Here is a 19,622-nt window from a genome sequence, read left to right on the forward strand (position 1 = left end):
AATCAGGTCAACCTTAGTATTCCCACACTTTAAAGGAGGGTCTCAGAAGAGAGGTGGTGGCTTGCTTCAGGTCTGTGTAGTAATTATTATTATTATTATTATTATTATTATTATTATTATTATTTATACCCTGCCCAGCTGGCTGGGTTTCCCCAGCCACTCTGGGCGGCTTCCAACAAAATATTAAAATACAATAGTCTGTCAAATATTAAAAGCTTCCCTAAACAGGGCTGCCTTCAGATGTCTTCTAAAAGTCTGGAAGTTGTTTTTCTCTTTGACAGCTGGTGGGAGGGCGTTCCACAGGGCGGGTGCCACTACCAAGAAGGCCCTTTGCCTGGTTCCCTGTAACTTGGCTTCTCGCAGTGAGGGAACCGCCAGAAGGCCCTCGGCGCTGGATCTCAGTGTCCAGGCTGAACGATGGGGGTGGAGACGCTCCTTCAGGTATACTGGACCAAGGCCGTTTAGGTCTCTAAAGGTCAGCACCAACACTTTGAATTGTGCTCGAAATGTACTGTAATCCTGGTCCGATAAATCATACTTATTTCAGAACAGGGCCAAGGAATTCATGACTCAGGAGATCGGAACCAGATTCTTCCTGGCTCTTGGCGACTTACACCGAACTACATAAGCTTTCAAGGTACTGAGGTAGGGAGGTGGGACACTTCTACCCATTTATGGAGCAGTTGATGAAAGGAAAACCGTTCTTATTTTAGCTCCAAGGAAAAAGCAAGCAAGCAAGAACAAGAAGTCAAATTTCTTAAGGACATTCCCCACCAGTATAGAGAATTTTCACACATCACACACTAAAAATGCCCTATTTGAGTGTATGAATGAATGTTGTGAGATGATGGTCCCAACTGGGACTTGGAAGCAAGATAAAAACCAAAACAGAACAAAGGTCAGAAAGCAGCCTTTCAAGTCAAATACATGTTCCAGCCAATGCACATTTTCCATTTGGCAAAGAGATAGTTATGTGAAAATAGTGCTTTTAGTGTTATGTGTGAAAAGCATCCCGTGAATTTACTCCAGGTCCATTTTCCAACTAGGAACTCTCCTACTCGCAATGCCAACTGTTAAACTGCAAAGGTCATCTCAGAACTGCTTCTCACGTTAGCACTCTGGCAATGTAACTTACTTTGATAATTGGAATAATTTCATATTGGAATTACCATGCAAAGTATGTGCAGGCTGTTGCATGGGCCATAATCTCAAAACCACAGCAGAATATGCATGGGAAATCAAAAAGTGTGATTGCACAAGCAACACAGCTGAGAATTAATTTTTTTGGGGGGGTGGGTATTATTGGGTTGTGGTTTTTATTTTGATTATATATATATATATATATATATATATAGTCATTTCTATGTTGATCTTTTCTGTGAAACGCCCAGGGGTATAGGGCAGTATACAAAATTCAATAAATAAATAATAAAAATAAAATAATTCATTTTGCACTTTTCAAAAGCTGCGCTCATATTTAACCACCATCAATGAAAATTTGCTCTGTACAAAGCTACATACTATTTGCGTATCACTCAGAAGACAGCAGCTGAAAGCCCCACTTAGAAGCCAATTCTAGAGTTTTAACACGGGCAGGAATTATGTGAAATGGGAAAGGAGAATCTTCCTTGCTAGCCAACAAAACATAGCAGGGGGTGTGAACTAGCGTTTAAGGCATGGGTAAGCAAACTAAGGCCCAGGGGCCAGATTCAGCCCAATCACCTTCTGAATCCGGCCTGCAGACGGTCCGGGAATCAGCGTGTTTTTACATGAATGTGTCCTTTTATTTAAAATGCATCTCTGGATTATTTGTGGAGCATAGGAATTTGTTCAATTTTTTTTTTTCAAAATATAGTCCGGCCCCCCACAAGGTCTGAGAGGCAGTCAACCGGCCCCCTGCTGAAAAAGTTTGCTTAAACACAATAGAATCCTTCTGCTAAAAATAGTACCTGCCACCCCTTGTTTTTGGTAAGCACTGCTGGTTTTTTTTGTGTGTGTTTTTAAAGTGCTTCCTAAGCAGAATTTATAAACAAGGGTTTAAAAACAGTTAATCTAACAAATGAACTTGCTCGGTTTTGGGGGCCCATGCGCCCATTTGGAAATCTGTCATTGGCATCGCAAAATACTGATTAACAAGAGGAAACTGGGGGTTTTCAGCACCCCACCCCGACACCAATACTATTCCAAACAGGAAATACATTTACGCATATTATAAACCAAATGAAACTCAAGTCATGTTCCAGCCAAACATCAGGAAAAACTTTCTGGCGGTAAGAGCTGTTTGACAGTGAAACTGTCTCCCTTGGGAGGTTGTGGACTCTCCTTCCTTGGAGGTTTTTAAGCAGAGGTTGGATGGCCATCTGTCACGGATGCTTTAGTTGAGATTCCTGCATTGCAGGGGGTTGGACTAGATGACCCTCAGAGTCCCTTCCGACTCTGCCATCCTTTGATTCAAATGTACAAAAACAGGCTACCCCCTCAGAACAAGCCATTGATTAAAGCCTATTAAAAAAAAATTAAAAATTGGGAGGGGCAGGGAATCTTGGTTGGAGCAAAAAGAGATGATTAATGGCCCTACAGGCAACAACGCCAAACTTTTGAGTGGTACCTTTTCATGGGGGGGAGGATTCCTCCTGCCCCCCCAACCGCTTTGGAGCAGGAAGGCAGACTCAACCATTTCAGAGTGGGTGCAACATTGCCAATCACGGTGGTCCTAAGGTATATTTCTAAAACTACAGGAAATCTGCATATTATGAGCACCTGGGTGGAGCACTGGCAACTGTGTGGGTCTCAAGAGAGTGCCATTCCTAATAAAATAATGCCGGTAAATTCTGTACAAGAAGTAAAGAGGAATTCAAGAAAGCCAAGAAATGCCATGAAAGTCTGATAGCAGAAAGAGGAAGCAATTGAAGCATGTTCTACTGCTAGCTTGCACTCTAAAGTGCAGAGTCTTGTAAATCATCATTATTTGAAAACCACTTGCTGTTCACCCACAGAAAGACAAAGTCATAACCACATCCTCTCTAGATAATTTCTGGGTACCGAGAATTATTTTGAGGACGGTGGCAAACTAAAAGCTATCCCGCCAGGACAGAAGTAACTCCATCTCTAGTCATAAATCTCACGTGACAAATCCAAGTTTCTTTGCATGGCGTGTAGAAGCACCAAAACAGGACAGGGAAGTGGGGCACACTTCATCTTTCCAGAACAATACAGGTGGTAGTGGGGAAAGAAGGTTTAGAGTTCAGTTGGTAGAGCATGAGACTCTTAAGCTCAGGGCCGTCGGTTTGATTCCCATAGTGGGCAAAATATTCCTGAACTGCAGGGGGTTGAACAAAATGACTCTTGGGTGCCCATATGAACCCCTGCAATTCTGTGAATTCTTAATTTTTTAAAAATTGCCTCCTTCAGAAACACAGTTTGAAGCCAATGCATCCAAAAACATGGTCCACAAAAACGAAAACCGAGAAAGTGCCATTTGCAAAATGTGCTATTTCTATACCCTGCCTTTGTTGCTAAAGATTCTACAAGTCGTCTTCTCGGACTCCAACTCCCATTCTTTCTGACCACTGGCCATGCTGACTGAGGGAGTCTATCAATGCCTAGAGAGATTCAGGTTCCCCATCCCTGATAAAAACAATGCACTATGGTCCTACAGCTTGCCCTCCCACCAGGAAACTCAGGGTGGAGTACGTAGAAGTTATCCCATTTTAACAATCACTACCTGAGTTTGTGGCCAAGTGGAAAACTGGACTCACACCTCTTTGGGTCAAGTGACTGTAGGACATTCCCCGACACAAAGTTGTGGTGGCAACAGATTTGATCTCACTCAAATTACGTAGGCTAAATAAAAATTTTGTTTTAACTGTCAAATGAAGGTATGTGGCTTTCTTGTCAGCATCCCTTTAAGAAAACATACATAAAATCTAACCGAGCAGAAAATTACAAGTTGACAGGAACATATGCATGACCTTGCTTCATCAAATCAGAACCTGTCAAGTCTTGTAAAAGCAAACGTTACAATTAAGGAATTGTATCTCACATTAAACTCTTCTTTTTACCTAAATAGCCAGGGAAACGACCACAAACATCACATCAGTCCTAACTTTGTCTCCACGTTTCAGGCTCCTCAATAAAAACAGTGTCTAATTTAGGAGAAAGAAAGACCTGAAGATTTCCCACATTTTGTACTATCAGTTAATGGTTTGACAGAGGACACATACCCTCCAAGAAACCCCTCATTAGTAACAGAGCTTCAGTATAGGGGAGAAATTGTCTTAGTCCATTGCATTACGGAAGAAGAAGAAGAAGAAGAAGAAGAAGAAGAAGAAGAAGAAGAAGAAGAAGAAGAAGCAGCAGCAGCAGCAGCAGCAGCAGCTTATAGGCCCCCAGAGGACGTCTAGATGTTGAACTTACAACTCCCATTACCTCTACTGGCCATGGTGTCTGTTATAGGAGGAAGAGGAAATCTAGTTGTGGCATGTAGCCTACTACTAAATTTGACAGGTGTCAATCACATGCATGCATTGCAAAGGGAAATCCTCAAACTGGTCCCATCAGCTATTATCCCAGTGACCTCCCCCTCAGTACTTTCTTTAACAAACTAGAAGGGTTATTCATTTAACCTATGATCATTTTTATGGTCTGTGCCCCTGCCCAAGTGTGAAATGATTTACCCTTGGGTGGGCTTTCCTCAAATTACAATGTATTGATATTCTCAGGCATGAAGGTGAACCTTTTCTCTCCTGCAAAAGAAGAATTGTTCGCGTGTTCCCAATAAATTTGCTGAGATGAAAGTTCACTGTCCCCTTAACCTTGACTATCTGCAGGTAGCACAAGCAAACTCCCATCTCTGTTGCAAGTGAACATGAAGCAAAAAAAAGCACTGCACTGTTTGAAGGCAGCATGTTTGCGCAATGTAAGGAATATATATAAACTGTATGTAGCAAGAACCAAACGATTATTACATCAATGGCAGTTTGGCTGGAGAAACAGTTTCTAATCTGTGTGCCCCATCATGGAGCTTGTTAAAAGCTGGGAGTGTGGAAATGCATCTCTCAGTAGTTAGAGAGTTACCATTCACCACTTTCAACCAAGGATGGAGTCACTTCCCTATGGGGACCTCAATACCATTTAGATCCAGGAATCCTATGGCAGGGCATGCCTTCAGCATAGCTCCTTACTATCCCAACCCCCCCCCCCCGCCCCGAAGATCATGGCCACTGGGCTCATCACCTCCTGGCAAATAGAAGGGGAAGAAATGGAGGAGGTGAGAGATTTTACTTTCTTGGGCTCCATGATCACTGCAGATGGTGCTGGAGGAGACTCTTGAGAGTCCCATGGACTGCAAGAAGATCAAACCTATCCATTCTGAAGGAAATCAGCCCTGAGTGCTCACTGGAAGGACAGATCCTGAAGCTGAGGCTCCAATACTTTGGCCACCTCATGAGAAGAGAAGACTCCCTGGAAAAGACCCTGATGTGGGGAAAGATGGAGGGCACAAGGAGAAGGGGGTGACAGAGGACGAGATGGCTGGACAGTGTTCTCGAAGCTACCAGCATGAGTCTGACCAAACTGCGGGAGGCAGTGGAAAACAGGAGTGCCTGGCATGCTCTGGTTCATGGGGTCACAAAGAGTCGGACACAACTAAACGACTAAACAACAAAATCCAAAGCTCGCCCAGTCAGAAGGTAGGAGGACAACTCACAAGCACCAAAACCATGTCATTGCCCACAGGCTATGCATGATGTTGTTTCAAAACATTACTGGAACAGCATGGAAAGCACCCACAGAGAAATAGCCCTTACATGGCTGCAGATAACTTATGAATCAGTGTTCATCCTTGGTTGATTCAGCCCCGAGTGACCACGTAAAGAGCACCCATCAGTTGTCTTGAGTATAAAGAAGTGTTCAGAGTTTAACACAAGAATCCATTACATGAACTTGCCAGTGACATCCTATAAGGAACAGGTGGTCTGCATACTATATGGTGTTTTCTGTTGCTGTTTAAAACACCACAACTGCAATGTTTTGTTCACTCTGATCCTGCCATTGGTCAATCTATTCTGGTAAATATGACCAGGCATGTGGTAAATTAAAAACTCTTTAGTGTTCAAAGAGCAACATAGCTCCAAGAGCACTTCTTTTCTTCTAAGTTCCAAAGCGTTCTCCTCAAAGTTCTGCAAGAGAAACTTTGATCTATCTTCAATAAGACTGTCGCACCAAACTAGGGAAATACTGTACTGATTCCGGATTCCAGCCCCCACAGAGGTCTATGAATGCAGGCTTCCCCTTTTCAGACGTCCATCCTAAGCACGTGGTAAGTCAATCTTGCAACCACAGGCAACAGCACAGCTTCACTGCCCTTTTAATCATGTGGAGCCCCTTCACACAATTAACACATGAAGAGGAACTATAAAATAATTCTGTTCTAGTCCTGCAGTTTATAGATGTGAATACATACATGCATGTAGAACTGGATTGGGGAAGCTTCAGCCCTCTTGATTTTGATGCACTACAAACCCTATTATCTCTGATTCTTGGCCATACTGGTTGGGGTCGATTGGAGCTGGAGCTGGAGTCCAGCAATATCTGGTCCAAACAATTCCCCACTCTGATCAAGGACATGGCAATCCAGTTCTAGATACCGTTCCCCCCCCCAAAAAAAAATCACTTTCCCCCCCCAAACACATACAACATTTTCTCCCCATGTCCAAGTGTTCATTAAAAAGTAAATTTCTGAGATGACACAACTACACACAAATCTCAGCGTTTCTCTACACAGTCCAATAGCTCTCTAAATATATATTTAGCAGGAAAAGGAACTGGTGGGGTGGGGAAGAGTTTCAATCACTGAAATGTATTCACTTACGGCACAAATGCAAATTTACACAAAGGGATGGATTCTAGAACAGGACACATGTGCGAATAGCAAAGCCATGAACCACAAAGAGAAGACAGTCACATTCGTGGCAACTTGCTCAACCTTCTTAAGTTTCATTCGTCCCCCCAAATGCATCTCAACTCATGTATACAATACATGGGCCTGTGTATAATATTTGAGCACTAGGTAAGAGGAAGGCAGGGAACCTTCTTATGAGGAAAATGAAGGTGAGCAGGGCTTTTTCTCCAATTCCAACAAGTGGGCGCCATTGCCATTGTAAGAGCACAAGGGAGCGTCCGTGTTGAGTTCCAGCACCCCTTTTTCTAGAAAAACAGCACTGAAGGTGAGCCTAGTGTTAACCACTGACATACAATCAAGAGGTATGTAAAAGTATGAAACAAAGATGAAATAAATATATCTCAAAGCAAGTAAAATAATAAAATAAATAATGAAGAGGAACAACAAGCAACCATCCTCATCCAAAGTCAACGGCCTCATTGGGGCTACCACATTTAGGGATCCCAGTGCTGTTCAACAACAGGGCAAGAAGTGGTTCCTGCGGCCTTCCCTAAAGGTGGGCAGAAAGAGAGATTTAGAGGGCACTGGGGTATCTTGCCTTGTAAGGTAAAGGTAAAGGGACCCCTGACCATTAGGTCCAGTCGTGGCTGACTCTGGGGTTGCGGCGCTCATCTCGCTTTATTGGCCGAGGGAGCCGGCGTACAGCTTCTGGGTCATGTGGTCAGCATGACTAAGCCGCTTCTGGCAAACCAGAGCAGCACACGGAAACGCCGTTTACCTTCCCGCCGGAGTGGTACCTGTTTATCTACTTGCACTTTGACGTGCTTTCAAACTGTTAGGTTGGCAGGAGCAGGGACCGAGCAACGGGAGCTCACCCCATCGCGGAGATTCGAACCGCCGACCTTCTGATCGGCAAGTCCTAGGCTCTGTGGTTTAACCCACAGCGCCACCCGTGTCCCTGTCTTGCCTTGTACTAGCCGACAAATTGCTGAATGAGTTCCCATCTCTCTCGGGAATGTGTTAGGTGGCTGCAGATGACTCATTATTGTCGTGCACTTCCTATGAACTCCCAGAACCCCTTATAACTTCCAGGCCCTGTATAAAAAGGTCAACAGTGTCTCAATACTGTAACAGGAATGGAGGGTTTCCAAGTAGCTGAATGCACACTGTAGTAAGTTACCGCTGTCTGTATTGATTCTCTATTCACCCATCACAAAAGAAAAAACTCATAGAGCAGGAGACTGAACAGAATTACTAGACTCCCTTTTCTCCTCCTCTTTCTGCTTACAACTTAGACACACACCAACTTAGACACCCAAATCCAACAAACCACAAACATTTCGATACTATCAAGTCATTTGTCTTAAAATGTCAAGTCGCACGGTCACCACACAATCCAACAGAACTTGTGGGAAGCACAAGCAAATTGGCTTGCATGGTTTTGCCAAATCCTGGGCTCTGTTGTGGTGAGCAAGTTTATATGGCATCAGCATGCAAAGCAAAGAAGATGTCAACTGCGACTTGCATGGAGATTTGAGCTTACACTGGCAACTTTCCCAACGCAGCTGAACAAAGAGTAAGAGAAGGCACAGGGTGGTACACAGTAATCTCATGCAATCAGTAATTTTTTCTTCTTCACTCAATCTTCCCCATACTTCTAAACTTTTATTATTTTTATGCTGCTTCACTCTAATTTAGATCTGCCTTAATTTCCAAGACAAGCTGTTGGAAATAAGGAGACAACTGCTCTCCCAGAAAGAGGATAACCAGAACTAATGAGCAGCTTTCATTTTGGAGCACATAATTACAATCAAGTTGAACGCGACAGTGAGGGGAGGGGAAAACCAAAGGGGGGGGGTTATCTTGTGTGGCTGAGGTGCTTCCACCTGGCACTACTTCTACTTGTTCAGTTTGCAAAGGAAGAAAAGGAAGCAGGCAGGCAAAGTGAGAGAAGAAGACGGGAAAACAGCAAGGATACATAGGCCACACAAATGTCACATTAAGACAGCTGCCACCACTGAGGTTCTGGGGGAGTGTGTGTGTGTGTGTGTGTGTGTGTGTGAATGCACCATTAAGTTTTCACATGTACAAGCCTATTTCACATTGAAACCGTAAAACCATCTTAAACAGTCAACTGCAATTCTCTTGATTACAATTACTCTCTATCACAATGTGTCATGGAAAATTATAGGAGTGTTCCATCACAACGCGCCTCAGGTTCAGAATTTGTTTACTTTTGTACACAGTAGGCTAGTACGCCCACTCATAAACCCCTCTCTGCCTTCCTTCCAGGCAAACTGGAAGAATCAATGGCACATTCCAGCTATTGGGGGGGGGGGAACCACTCAGTGTGGGTGCAACTTGTATGGAACAATCCCAGTGATGTTTTTGTGCTGATTTTGTCCTCATATGTTATACACCGCCTTGAAATGTTTCAATAAAAATGCCGATTATAAATATGCAAATAAACAGACAGAATGATGACAGGAACCACCACCTAAAGTTTGAGTTTGTGAGAGTGTGGCACTCCATTTGCTAATACTAATACTAATACTAATACTAATAATAAATGACCAACTGCAGTCCCAGGGCAGATTGCAACAATTTAAAATACAACATTAAAAACAACTTAGAGCAGTGGTTCCCAATTAGCTAAGTACAGTGGTGCCCCGCAAGACGAATGCCTCGCAAGACGGAAAACCCGCTAGACGAAAGGGTTTTCCGTTTTCAATGCGCTTCGCAGGACGAATTTCCCTATGGGCTTGCTTCGCAAGACGAAAATGTCTTGCGAGTCTCGAGATTTTTTTTTCGCTTTCCCCCCCTTTTTCTAAGCCACTAAGCCTTTAATAGCCTTTTAGCAGCTAATCCGCTAAGCCGCTAAGCCTTTAATAGCCGCTAAACCGCTAATAGCGCTAATCCGCTAAGCTGCTAATAGGGTTGCTTCGCAAGACGAAAAAACCGCTAGACGAAGATACTCGCGGAACAGATTAATTTCGTCTTGCGAGGCACCACTGTACTGTTTTTCAAAACCCAAGCCATGGTCCCGTTACTTTTGAACATTTCACTAACTCTATGGTAGTTTTTGTTATGTGGGTGGTGCCACAGACCCTCAGAGGTCCACGGACCGCCAACTGGGAACTACTGACTTAGAGCAGGCATGTCCAGCAGGTAGATCGTGATCTACCAGTAGATCCCTGAACATCTGCGGTAGATCACTGGTAGATCACTGGCTCCCCCAAAGAAGTTCAAAAAGTTTGCCCCGCACACCTAAGAAACTGTGCTTTTCCTTCTCTCAAAAAAAACCCAAAACTCAACTTTGACCTGAACCCCCAAAAAGGGGGTAGATCACTGCCAGTAGATCACAGTCTCTTGGGAGCTGGTCACCCCTGACTTAGAGCATTTGTCCTGGGCCTATGTAAAATTTTATCAAATTTGCGGCGGCAGTGGCAATAAAGAAGAATCAATCATTCCCCATTGGGGGGCGGGGAGTGATGACTACAGTCCGAGCTGCACATACAAGTTGCTGCCTGGCTGGAATAAGCTGAAGTAGTACAGCAGCTAAGAGCATGAGCTGGAAAGTCCTTCCACCGCACCCCTCCTGGGTGGCCTTAAAGCAGCATTTGTCTATTAGCCCCCACCTGCTGCCTGTAATAGGAGAATAGTGTTGGTCAATGTTAACTTGGAATTGCCCGTGCCACACCCATTTTGTCAATAGCGCAGGGTTTTTTTGTACAATATACTGGGTATTCAGCATAACTGGAAGAGTCCAAAGCTCATCTTACCTTTGAAGCTTGCCGCAGCCACCGCAAGTACTCAGTGAAAGTGTCGAAACAGATGTAGTAACTCTGGCTCTGAGGTCCAGAAGAGCTAAATGCTAAACAGTGCTGGTGCTTTTTAACTTCTTCAACCTGCATTTTTAGGGGGAGGGGGAAAAGGGATTTAAAAAAAAACACAAAACCCAATATGAGTATATTCAACTATTTTTGATTAAAAAGCTTTACTGTGTATTTCAATTAGGGGTAGTTATATTTTTAATAGATTGGTTTTATATTTGCTATTTTGCTGTTGGCTTTTGCTTGTGAACCACCTTGATTTTTCTTTTTGAAACGAAAGGCAATATTTAAATACTTACAATACTTTTTAAAGATGGAAGCTGAGCCTCTGAATTAACCAGCAGTGGTGCTAAACTAAAGGGTCCTGCCACTGCAAGGATTTCCTCCTGTGCAACGGAGGAATCTCTTCTCCCCCTGCCCTCCTCCCCAGATCTGCTCCAGAGGGTATGGGGAACCTCAAAGAAGAGATTTAGGGGGTGCACAGAGTGAGGGAGGTGGAGTCCCATCGGAGAAGCAGAAATCTTCACTCTTGAGAGACCAGAGCTGCTTTGCTGATCAAGACTCAGTATGACAGAAAAGTGATGTGTACAACATTTAACATTACACAGTTCCCAGAGTGGCTGTGTTGTTGAGGCCAAAGTAAGCCGAGAACGCCATCCTAAATCATTCAGACTCCATTCATTTGGACTTGTTAAGCATAAGCGTTTTCAAGATCCACAGAATTATGCAAAAATGTTTGGTGCCATGCAGGCTGCAATGCTATCCATATTTACCGTATTTTTCGCCCTATAGGGCGCACCTCGTTTTTGGGGGGGGGAAATGAATAAAAAAAAAATATTTCCCCCCCTAGCCGTGGGGCTGGGGCGGGTGAAGCCTGAGCTTCCCCCGACCCCAGCCCCCAGAACAGGCTGCTATCCGCAAGCCTTGCGAGCCCGCGGGAACTCCCGCCGGGCTCGCAAGGCTTGCGGACACCTGCGCAAAGCACGGGGCGCCCTCCGGAGGGCGCCCCGTGCTTCGGGTTGCAGGCTGCTGCTCGCAAGCCTTGCGAGCCTGCGGGAACTCCCGACGGGCTTGCAAGGTTTGCGGATAGCTTCCTGAAGCCTGGAGAGCAAGAGGGGTCAGTGCGCACCGACCCCTCTCGCTCTCCAGGCTTCAGCGAAAGCCTGCATTCGCCCCATAGGATGCACACACATTTCCCCTTCATTTTTGGAGGGGGAAAAGTGCGTCCTATAGGACGAAAAATACGGTACCTGGAATTAAGCCCCACTGAATACAATGGGACTTCCTTTTGGGTAAACCCTCAAAGGATTACACTTGTCAATCTAGATACCTCTATGAACCAGGATGTATTAGGAGGCCAAGTGGGTCTGAAAGCACAAGGTCACAGTTCTTAACACCTCATTTCAGCTTTACAGCAAGATCTTTTAATTAGCAAGTTGTCAACACCACTTCTGCCTCTAAGAGTCACCACACCCTTCTTTGAGGGAAACAGAGCAGCCGATATGCAAAACTGCTGGGGTCCATGAAGTACAGCATCTGCTGCTAATGTATGGGGTGGGGGTGGGGAATCTGTTGCAGAGAAATCTCAATAAAAGGTTTAGTTGGTGCTTTTAAGTGCCTTTACAAGATACATTAAATACTCCTGAACATAGCTGTCAACTTACAGATTTGAAAAAAAAGGACCAGCAGCCAAAATAAGGGATTTTCCAAACACAGATATGTTCAACTTCTGAGCCCCTCCGAGCCAAAGGCAGAAAGCCCAGCCAGCAGCCAAACAAAGCCTCAAGCGGTGGTTCCCACAGCGCAGCAACCCGGCAAAGGGGATGCAACAAGGAAAACCATCGTCACCTCTCTGCTGGGAAGCGCTGAGCATAGGCGAGTCCCCAGGCAACGCGGCCGATTTGATCGGCACAAGGCATGCAAGCTCCACCCCTCCCAGTCATTCTTACGACTCCTTATTGGGTGAGCAACGCAGCCAAGCAACACAGTTGGAGCCTCCCTCCTCTCTGGCCGGCAAGCAGGGAGGTAGAGGAGCTGCTTCCTTTGAAACCCGGGAAATTTAAGGGACATCATCAATAAGGGACAGCAGCGGGACACAGCGCTGGGATAAGGGACTTTCCCACCAAATAAGGGACAGTTGACAGCAATGCTCCTGAAAGAATTTTGGCTTTCCCCCTAGTTTCCAAAACTGCATAAAACAGAGGTCTATCCTCTCTTAAAGCATTTGTTTAAATGAACAAGGCTTCCTGCAAGTAAGAGTTTTCTTCCTACGTCTCATAAGACTAGAACCATTTTTTAAATAATAATTAAAAACCCCCGAATAATTTCCAGGGAAGACTCAAATGCAATGTGTACCCTGTAAATCTTTCCAACTAAAGCAATTTAGATCTACCCATAACTATGAAGGACTGTTTTGACAAATCACAGAGCTCCACACACCGTGAAGTTTCAGGGCACACCTACACGTTTCAAAGAACATGGACTGCCTCCAAAGAACAGCTGTTCCATACAGAGTCTTCCCCATCACACACCCACAACTCAAGTTATGCCATGTCATTCTGTATGCGTTTACACACATTGCTGGTTGCTTCTGGCAGGGAAACACTGTTGTAACAACTAGATTTATTAGACTTGCAGAGAGTTTGAAAGAAACACTAAACACAAGGGTCTGTGGGAGCAGATATGTTCTCCTTGGTGGCAGAAAAGGGGGTGGTGAATTCACGTGTTTGTGGATACAAAAAAATCAGATATCTTGGCAGTTCCCTCGCTGCAAGAAGTGAAGTTACAGGGAACCAAACAGAGGGCCTTCTTGGCAGTGGCACCCGCCCTTTGGAATACCCTCCCATCAGATGTCAAACAGAAAAACAATGACAGCACTTTTAGAAGACATCTGAAGGCAGTCCTATATCAGGAAACTTTTCATGTACGATGCTCTGTTGTGTTTTTGTATATCCTGTTGGAAGCCACCCAGAGTGGCTGGGGCAACTGAGTCAGATGGATGGAGCACAATCAATAATAATAATAATAATAATAATAATAATAATAATAATATTGCCATATTCTGGACCCAAGTGAAGGTGCTAGTATACAAAAGTTTTTCACAGCTTAAGTCCTCTGTATGTGAAGAAGTGAGTCATACACCTTTGCCAGCCATTACAGATTTAGTTGTGCTTAGGCATTTAGCACACACTTTTGCCATGACTCAGGCATAGTAGGCCCAGGCTAACCCTCTAGGAGAAAGTCAGTGCACTCAGGGTTCATTCTGCCCTTGGTCGTCTGCAGAGTGTACCTGCTTGCTCATATCACCGACGGAGGGTTGATTGACCCTGAAGAACAGTATGGGGCAGGTGCTCCTGTTGCAATCCCATCAGTCATGACCTTTGGCAATGCTGACTGGGGCTGGTGGGATACCAGCAAAACCTGGAGTCCACAGGTGCCCCATCCCTGGGTTTCTAAGGAAACACTTAAGCAACTGTATTTCTAGAATGGCACCGGTGTGGATGCTGGGAGCTGTGGTTCTCATTACCAATTGTCATCCAATAAGGGTCATAGTTAGCTAAACCCTGCTTCGCCCTGTATACCCAAAGGAGCATCTCTACCCCCATTGTTTAGCCTGGACACTGAGATCTAGCTCTGAGGGCCTTCTGGTGGTTCTGTGAGAAGTAAAGTTACAGGGAACCAGATGGAGGGCCTTCTTGGTAGTGGTGTCTGCCCTGTGGAATGCTCTCTCATCAGATTTCAAGGAAATAAATAACTATACAACATTTAGAAGACATCTGAAGTCAATTGTGTATAGGGAAGTTTTTAATGTTTTATTATGTTTTATATTTGCTGGGAACCGCTCAGAGTGGGTGTGGGGTAATAATAATAATAATAATCCTAGAAAGAATATGCAAGGGTATGCGAGGAGAAGGAAGAAGATGTGGCCCAAAATTGGAAGTTGTTAAGCCAGATGTAGAGAATACAGTGGTACCTCGGGTTACATACGCTTCAGGTTACAGACTCTGCTAACCCAGAAATAGTACCTCAGGTTAAGAACTTTGCTTCAGGATGAGAACAGAAATCGTGCTCCGGCGACACGGCAGCAGCAGGAGGCCCCATTAGCTAAAGTGGTGCTTCAGGTTAAGAACAGTTTCAGGTTAGGAACAGACCTCCGGAACGAATTAAGTACTTAACCCGAGGTACCACTGTACAGACTAGTAATAACAAAATGCTACTATTTAACACAGTGATTTAATGACCATTAAGGCTGCTGTGTTAAATTTCATTCAAGTCCATAGGTCTAAATCAGATTAAACACATGCATAGCGGTGTAAATTGACTCATACATTATAGCCTTTATCCAATTCAGTACGAACTGCTGTTTATACACTGAAGCATACAAAGTAGAATTAATTTGCCAGTTTGGGCTGCCTTGCAGTTCCTGCTAAAACTTTTAATAAATTTTATTCAAGCAAATAATTTAAAAATAGCTACTACTGGGATGTGACCGCTTCTAGTGAGAAAGATGGACTATCTGAATGGTTCAGTTGTACTGAATTGGTTATTTCTGTCATTCCTGGATTTCTTTCCTTCACCAAAAGCAATACAAAAATTATTTTTCTTTCTTTTTTTGCCAACCTTTAAACAAACCTTTGGGCAGCTGTTTTGCAAGACTGTAATTCTGAATGCATGATTCCATTTGCCCATTAGCAGCCCACTCAACTTAGTTTGCCAGGACTGCTCAGAAACAACAATTTCACATGCCTTTTGAAAACCAAGATCTACCCAAAGATTCAGAGAGGGTGTGCAAGGAAGGTGTGCAGAGGTATAAAGGGAAATATTAATGGCTGGAGAGCACAAGACAGACCAGCAGATACATTATGTATTGCAGGGCTTTACAACCCAACTGATAGTTGAATTCTTAAAAGATGCTTTGAAAAAAATGAAACAATGCGAACATATGCAACTCCTTGCATGTGTAACAATAAATGAAGTAAGCCAAAGAACGAATGAAAATAAATATCCACACTGCCTTCTGCACAACACTGTTTTTTTGCACTGCAACGCTTGCAATTACCACCAATTTGCTGAGCACAACCAAGACAACGTTTTGCCAGCAAACTCTTGCATTCAAGGTGATTACAATTTTGCAAAGGTGAAACGCTTATTTGAATTGCTCATTTGATTCTTTATCTAGCAATTTTTAAAAATTGACTGCGGTGGTGAATGAACTGCACAGTATGGCTGGGATACTGACAGTCAGGTTAATTTGGTAGTGTTAATGAGATCACCACTTACTCATAACACAACCTCTCTCCTGCCATGCCTGTAATACTTTAGAGCAGGCACAAGGAACATGTGGTCCACTCTTAGATGATGCTGGGACTCCCATTAGCCTCAGACAGCATGGCGAACTCCCGGGGATCATGGGAGTTGTAGTCCAACTACTTCTGGGAGGACTGCAGGCTTTAACAAGGAGTTCCTTAAGATGAAGCTAGCCTAGTGACTTAACTGCTTTCTTAAGCCTCAGAGCCTCTTCAGAGAGGAACAGAGTTGTCAAAGCAGTGGCAGAAAACAGGACGCCTCTGTTATTGACTAGGCATGATAAGAACACAACAATCCTCCGACTCTGTCGGGTCAACAGAGCAGTGTGTTTTGCCTGTTGCCCTTCATCGTCAGGGTCAAAGAGTTGCTTGTTCAGGTCACAGCTCAAGACCCCCCCCCCCCAACCTGGAAATCAACTCAAAGATTCTGGGCTGGAAAATAACGGCGCTACCCATGACGCCAACCCATTAAACATTACATCACTAGGCCGCCGTAAGATCAGAAGGTGCCGTTTCCAAGGCACAATGATGACGCACAGAGTTTAGACAGTATTATGGCAACAAAGCCTTTGCAACGAAGAGTCAGAGATACACAGAAAAGAAATTAAAAATGCAAAATGAACATGGCGTCTTAAAGCAATTCATGTACATAATTTAACAGAACATGAAGAGGAGAAATAGTATAGTGCAACTGAAAATCTCACCACCCCACTCCCATTAGGATCCAAATGGAAATGCTGTGTAGCCAGATCTATGCTGGGAAACTTTTACAGGATCTGGTTAATTATTTCTGGTATATCATATATGCAGAGTAACCGAGTGATTCACTTGCCTTTCCACCGATTAAGGGGAGCACATGCATCTTTCCAGTCTGGCTCTCTTTCACCGATGATACAATTAGGCACGTCCCACAAAGGATAACTTGGCGTCTTGTCCATCTGTTGACCGGCAAATGCATTTTCCCTTTTCGAACATTGTACATTCCTGAGAGCTGAATCCGTTCAGAGTTGCCAATGCTGTGGGGCTTTCCTGAAATGGAAACAGCAAGCAGCTTTTATCAGTAAAAAAAAGGAAGCTTTTCTCTTTCAAACATGGCTCAAACGGCGCAAGACAGCGAGAAAAATGAAGGCCGTTGTGAGAACCCGCAGGTTCACAGGGCCCTACAACTTAAAAATACACAGCAGTTTATGGAGCTGCACATTTTGATTTCTACAAACCCCCCATGCCATGAACAATGTGGGGGTGGGGAAAACAATCTGTGCACACAAAATAGTCCCATGACCTCCAGGACTTTGCACAACTGGTTTCTCAATCTGCATGAGAGGATGGATGTCTTGGACCACATCAGAACCCCAGGAGATGGCTCAAAGACTGCAGGGTCAAAGAAGAGGTCCTCTGGCTGTGATTCCTACTGTTATTATTAATTATATTTCTTTCACCACAAACTCCCAGGTCTCCCTTTGATACAAATTCTGATAACCCAAGGCCAACCTTGAACGATTTATTGTTTTAGCTGGAAGCTACCTGGACCATATTAAGACACAGGTAGGTAGCCGTGTTGGTCTGGACATAAATCTGACATCAGGAGTCACAAGACAGAGAAGCCAGTAAGAGAACACTTCAATCTCCCAGGGCGTTCAGTACAGGATCTCAAAGCAGCTGTCTTATTACAAAAGAATTTCAGATATAGACTTGAAAGAGAAGTTGCTGAATTACAACTTATTACTAAACTGAAAACTATGAAGAGACCTCGTATGAAGAGAGATATTGGATTCTTGTCTCATTACATATGCTATTTTTGGTCATCTGCATACTATCCCTTGCTTTTTCCTGTAGGACTAATTGCAGTCGTCAACAGATTTTCCATACCCATTGAGTTAACTACCCATCTCCTACTACCCTTCTGAGAAAAACCCCACCCCACCCTCACACTATATATAAAGGTCTGGCAGGCACACGAAAGCTTATACCCAGAACAAACTTAGCTGGTCTCTAAGGTGCTACACGGGTGGCAAACCACTGAGCCTCTTGTGCTTGCCGATCAGAAGGTTAGCAGTTCGAATCCCCGCAACCGGGTGAGCTCCTGTTGCTTTGTCCCAGCTCCTGCCAACCTAGCAGTTCGAAAGCACGCCAAAAAAAGTAGATAAATAGGTACCACTCTGACGGGAAGGTAAACAGCATTTCCATGCACTGCTCTGGTTTTGATGTTCCGTTGCGCCAGAAGCACCTTAGGCATGCTGGCCACATGACCCAGAAAAACAGTCTGTGGACCAACACTGGCACCCTTGGCCTGTAAAGCGAGATGAGCACCGCAACCCCAGAGTCGCCTGCAACTGGACTTAACTCTCAGGGGTCCTTTACCTTTTAAGGTGCTACTGGACAACATATTAAGACAGTGAGCTTCTGCAGCTCAAATAAAGCAACGAAACACTTGCTGCCAAACCATCATTAGCAACAGCTACAAAATTAAACGTTTTGCTGTTTAGAGAGCACCTATACTGCAGGTCCTGTAGGCGTCAACCGGTACAATTTAGAAAAGCAAAAAGGCACTGAAAACAAATACTAGCAGCTTCATCTTGTGCCCAATTTTTTCTTTTGGGCAGGGTGCACAGAGCACAAGGAGTTTCCATATGATGGAATGGCTATCAGCTAAGTTAGAGCAGCAGGACTCGGTCCACATATTGCATTGCCCAAAACACACATTGAGTGTTAAAAGTGGGGCAGCAGTGGGAGAGAGAAAAGGAAAGATGGGCAAATCTTTTATGGAGACCATATTTTTGCCTTTTCTCGCCATAAAGAAATGAACCCCTTTAAAGTGCCCCAGGACCATACCCTGTGGGGTAAAGACCAAAGGTTGCACACACTAGAATGCAACAGTGATCTGCTTTAATTGCTGTTACAGGATCTGCTGGAGATAAGGGTAAGACGCTATTGATTAACAACAGGAAGCCACCCACAGTGAATAAGTGGATTTTGTTTGGCAAGCAATTTTCACTTGCTGGTGTGGCTTAACATTCACATTCATAGAAGCCTTTGAAGCCTAACAGGTGATGGCTACTTATCTCCCTTCCCCCACCCCACCCCAAAATACTGGCAGTACTGATAGGCACAAAGAGATGCAAGCTTTTTGGGTGCATTGGTCACCCTGGCCTAGCAGTTTACTTACTGTTTAAACTACTATGGGATGTGTGTCCTCAATATTGCAGGGGTTGCATATGTTCAGTTACTAAAGGGAGATAACAGCAACCATTTAATCTCTTCCCCTCCTCCAAAAAATACTAAATAAAACCAAGTGCACAAAAAACAAGCAGCATAGGCAGTGAACTCTCTTTTTTCCCTCGGCCAGAAAAACTTGAGAATTGCATGTCCCATTCAAAACCAACATCCTCCTTATCTCCTTATTCAAAGGAAAGCAATAACAAGTGGACAGCTCCTACTGTTATTGTTTTTTTTCCAGCTTGCAGGCAAAAGTAGAGTTAATATCACTAGTTTTGTCTGCACTGAATGTTGCCCAAGTTATAAAGACAGGACAGGAATGTTAGGGGTCTACTTCAGGCAATATATTTTATTTGGAGTGCTATT

The 19,622-nt window shown here is 44.1% G+C and overlaps 1 protein-coding gene across 4 annotated transcripts in view; it reads right to left on the bottom strand.

The window, feature by feature from the left end:
* Positions 1-19,622, bottom strand: part of PHLPP1 (PH domain and leucine rich repeat protein phosphatase 1) — a 161,318-nt gene that overhangs the window by 61,596 nt on the left and 80,100 nt on the right. For all 4 annotated transcript variants that reach the window (XR_013988909.1, XR_013988910.1, XR_013988911.1 and 1 more), the window contains exons 2-3: positions 16,873-17,069; positions 10,684-10,809 (exon numbers count right to left, since the gene is read on the bottom strand). Coding sequence is in view for 1 of the 4 variants with exons in the window: in XM_081014598.1 (XP_080870724.1) it covers positions 10,684-10,809; positions 16,873-17,069 (323 nt within the window). In the remaining 3 variants the exon portion in view is untranslated. The remainder of the gene's footprint in view (positions 1-10,683; positions 10,810-16,872; positions 17,070-19,622) is intronic.

Source organism: Podarcis pityusensis (genome assembly GCF_964106645.2).
Source record: "Podarcis pityusensis genome assembly, chromosome: 7".
Lineage (NCBI taxonomy): Eukaryota > Metazoa > Chordata > Lepidosauria > Squamata > Lacertidae > Podarcis > Podarcis pityusensis.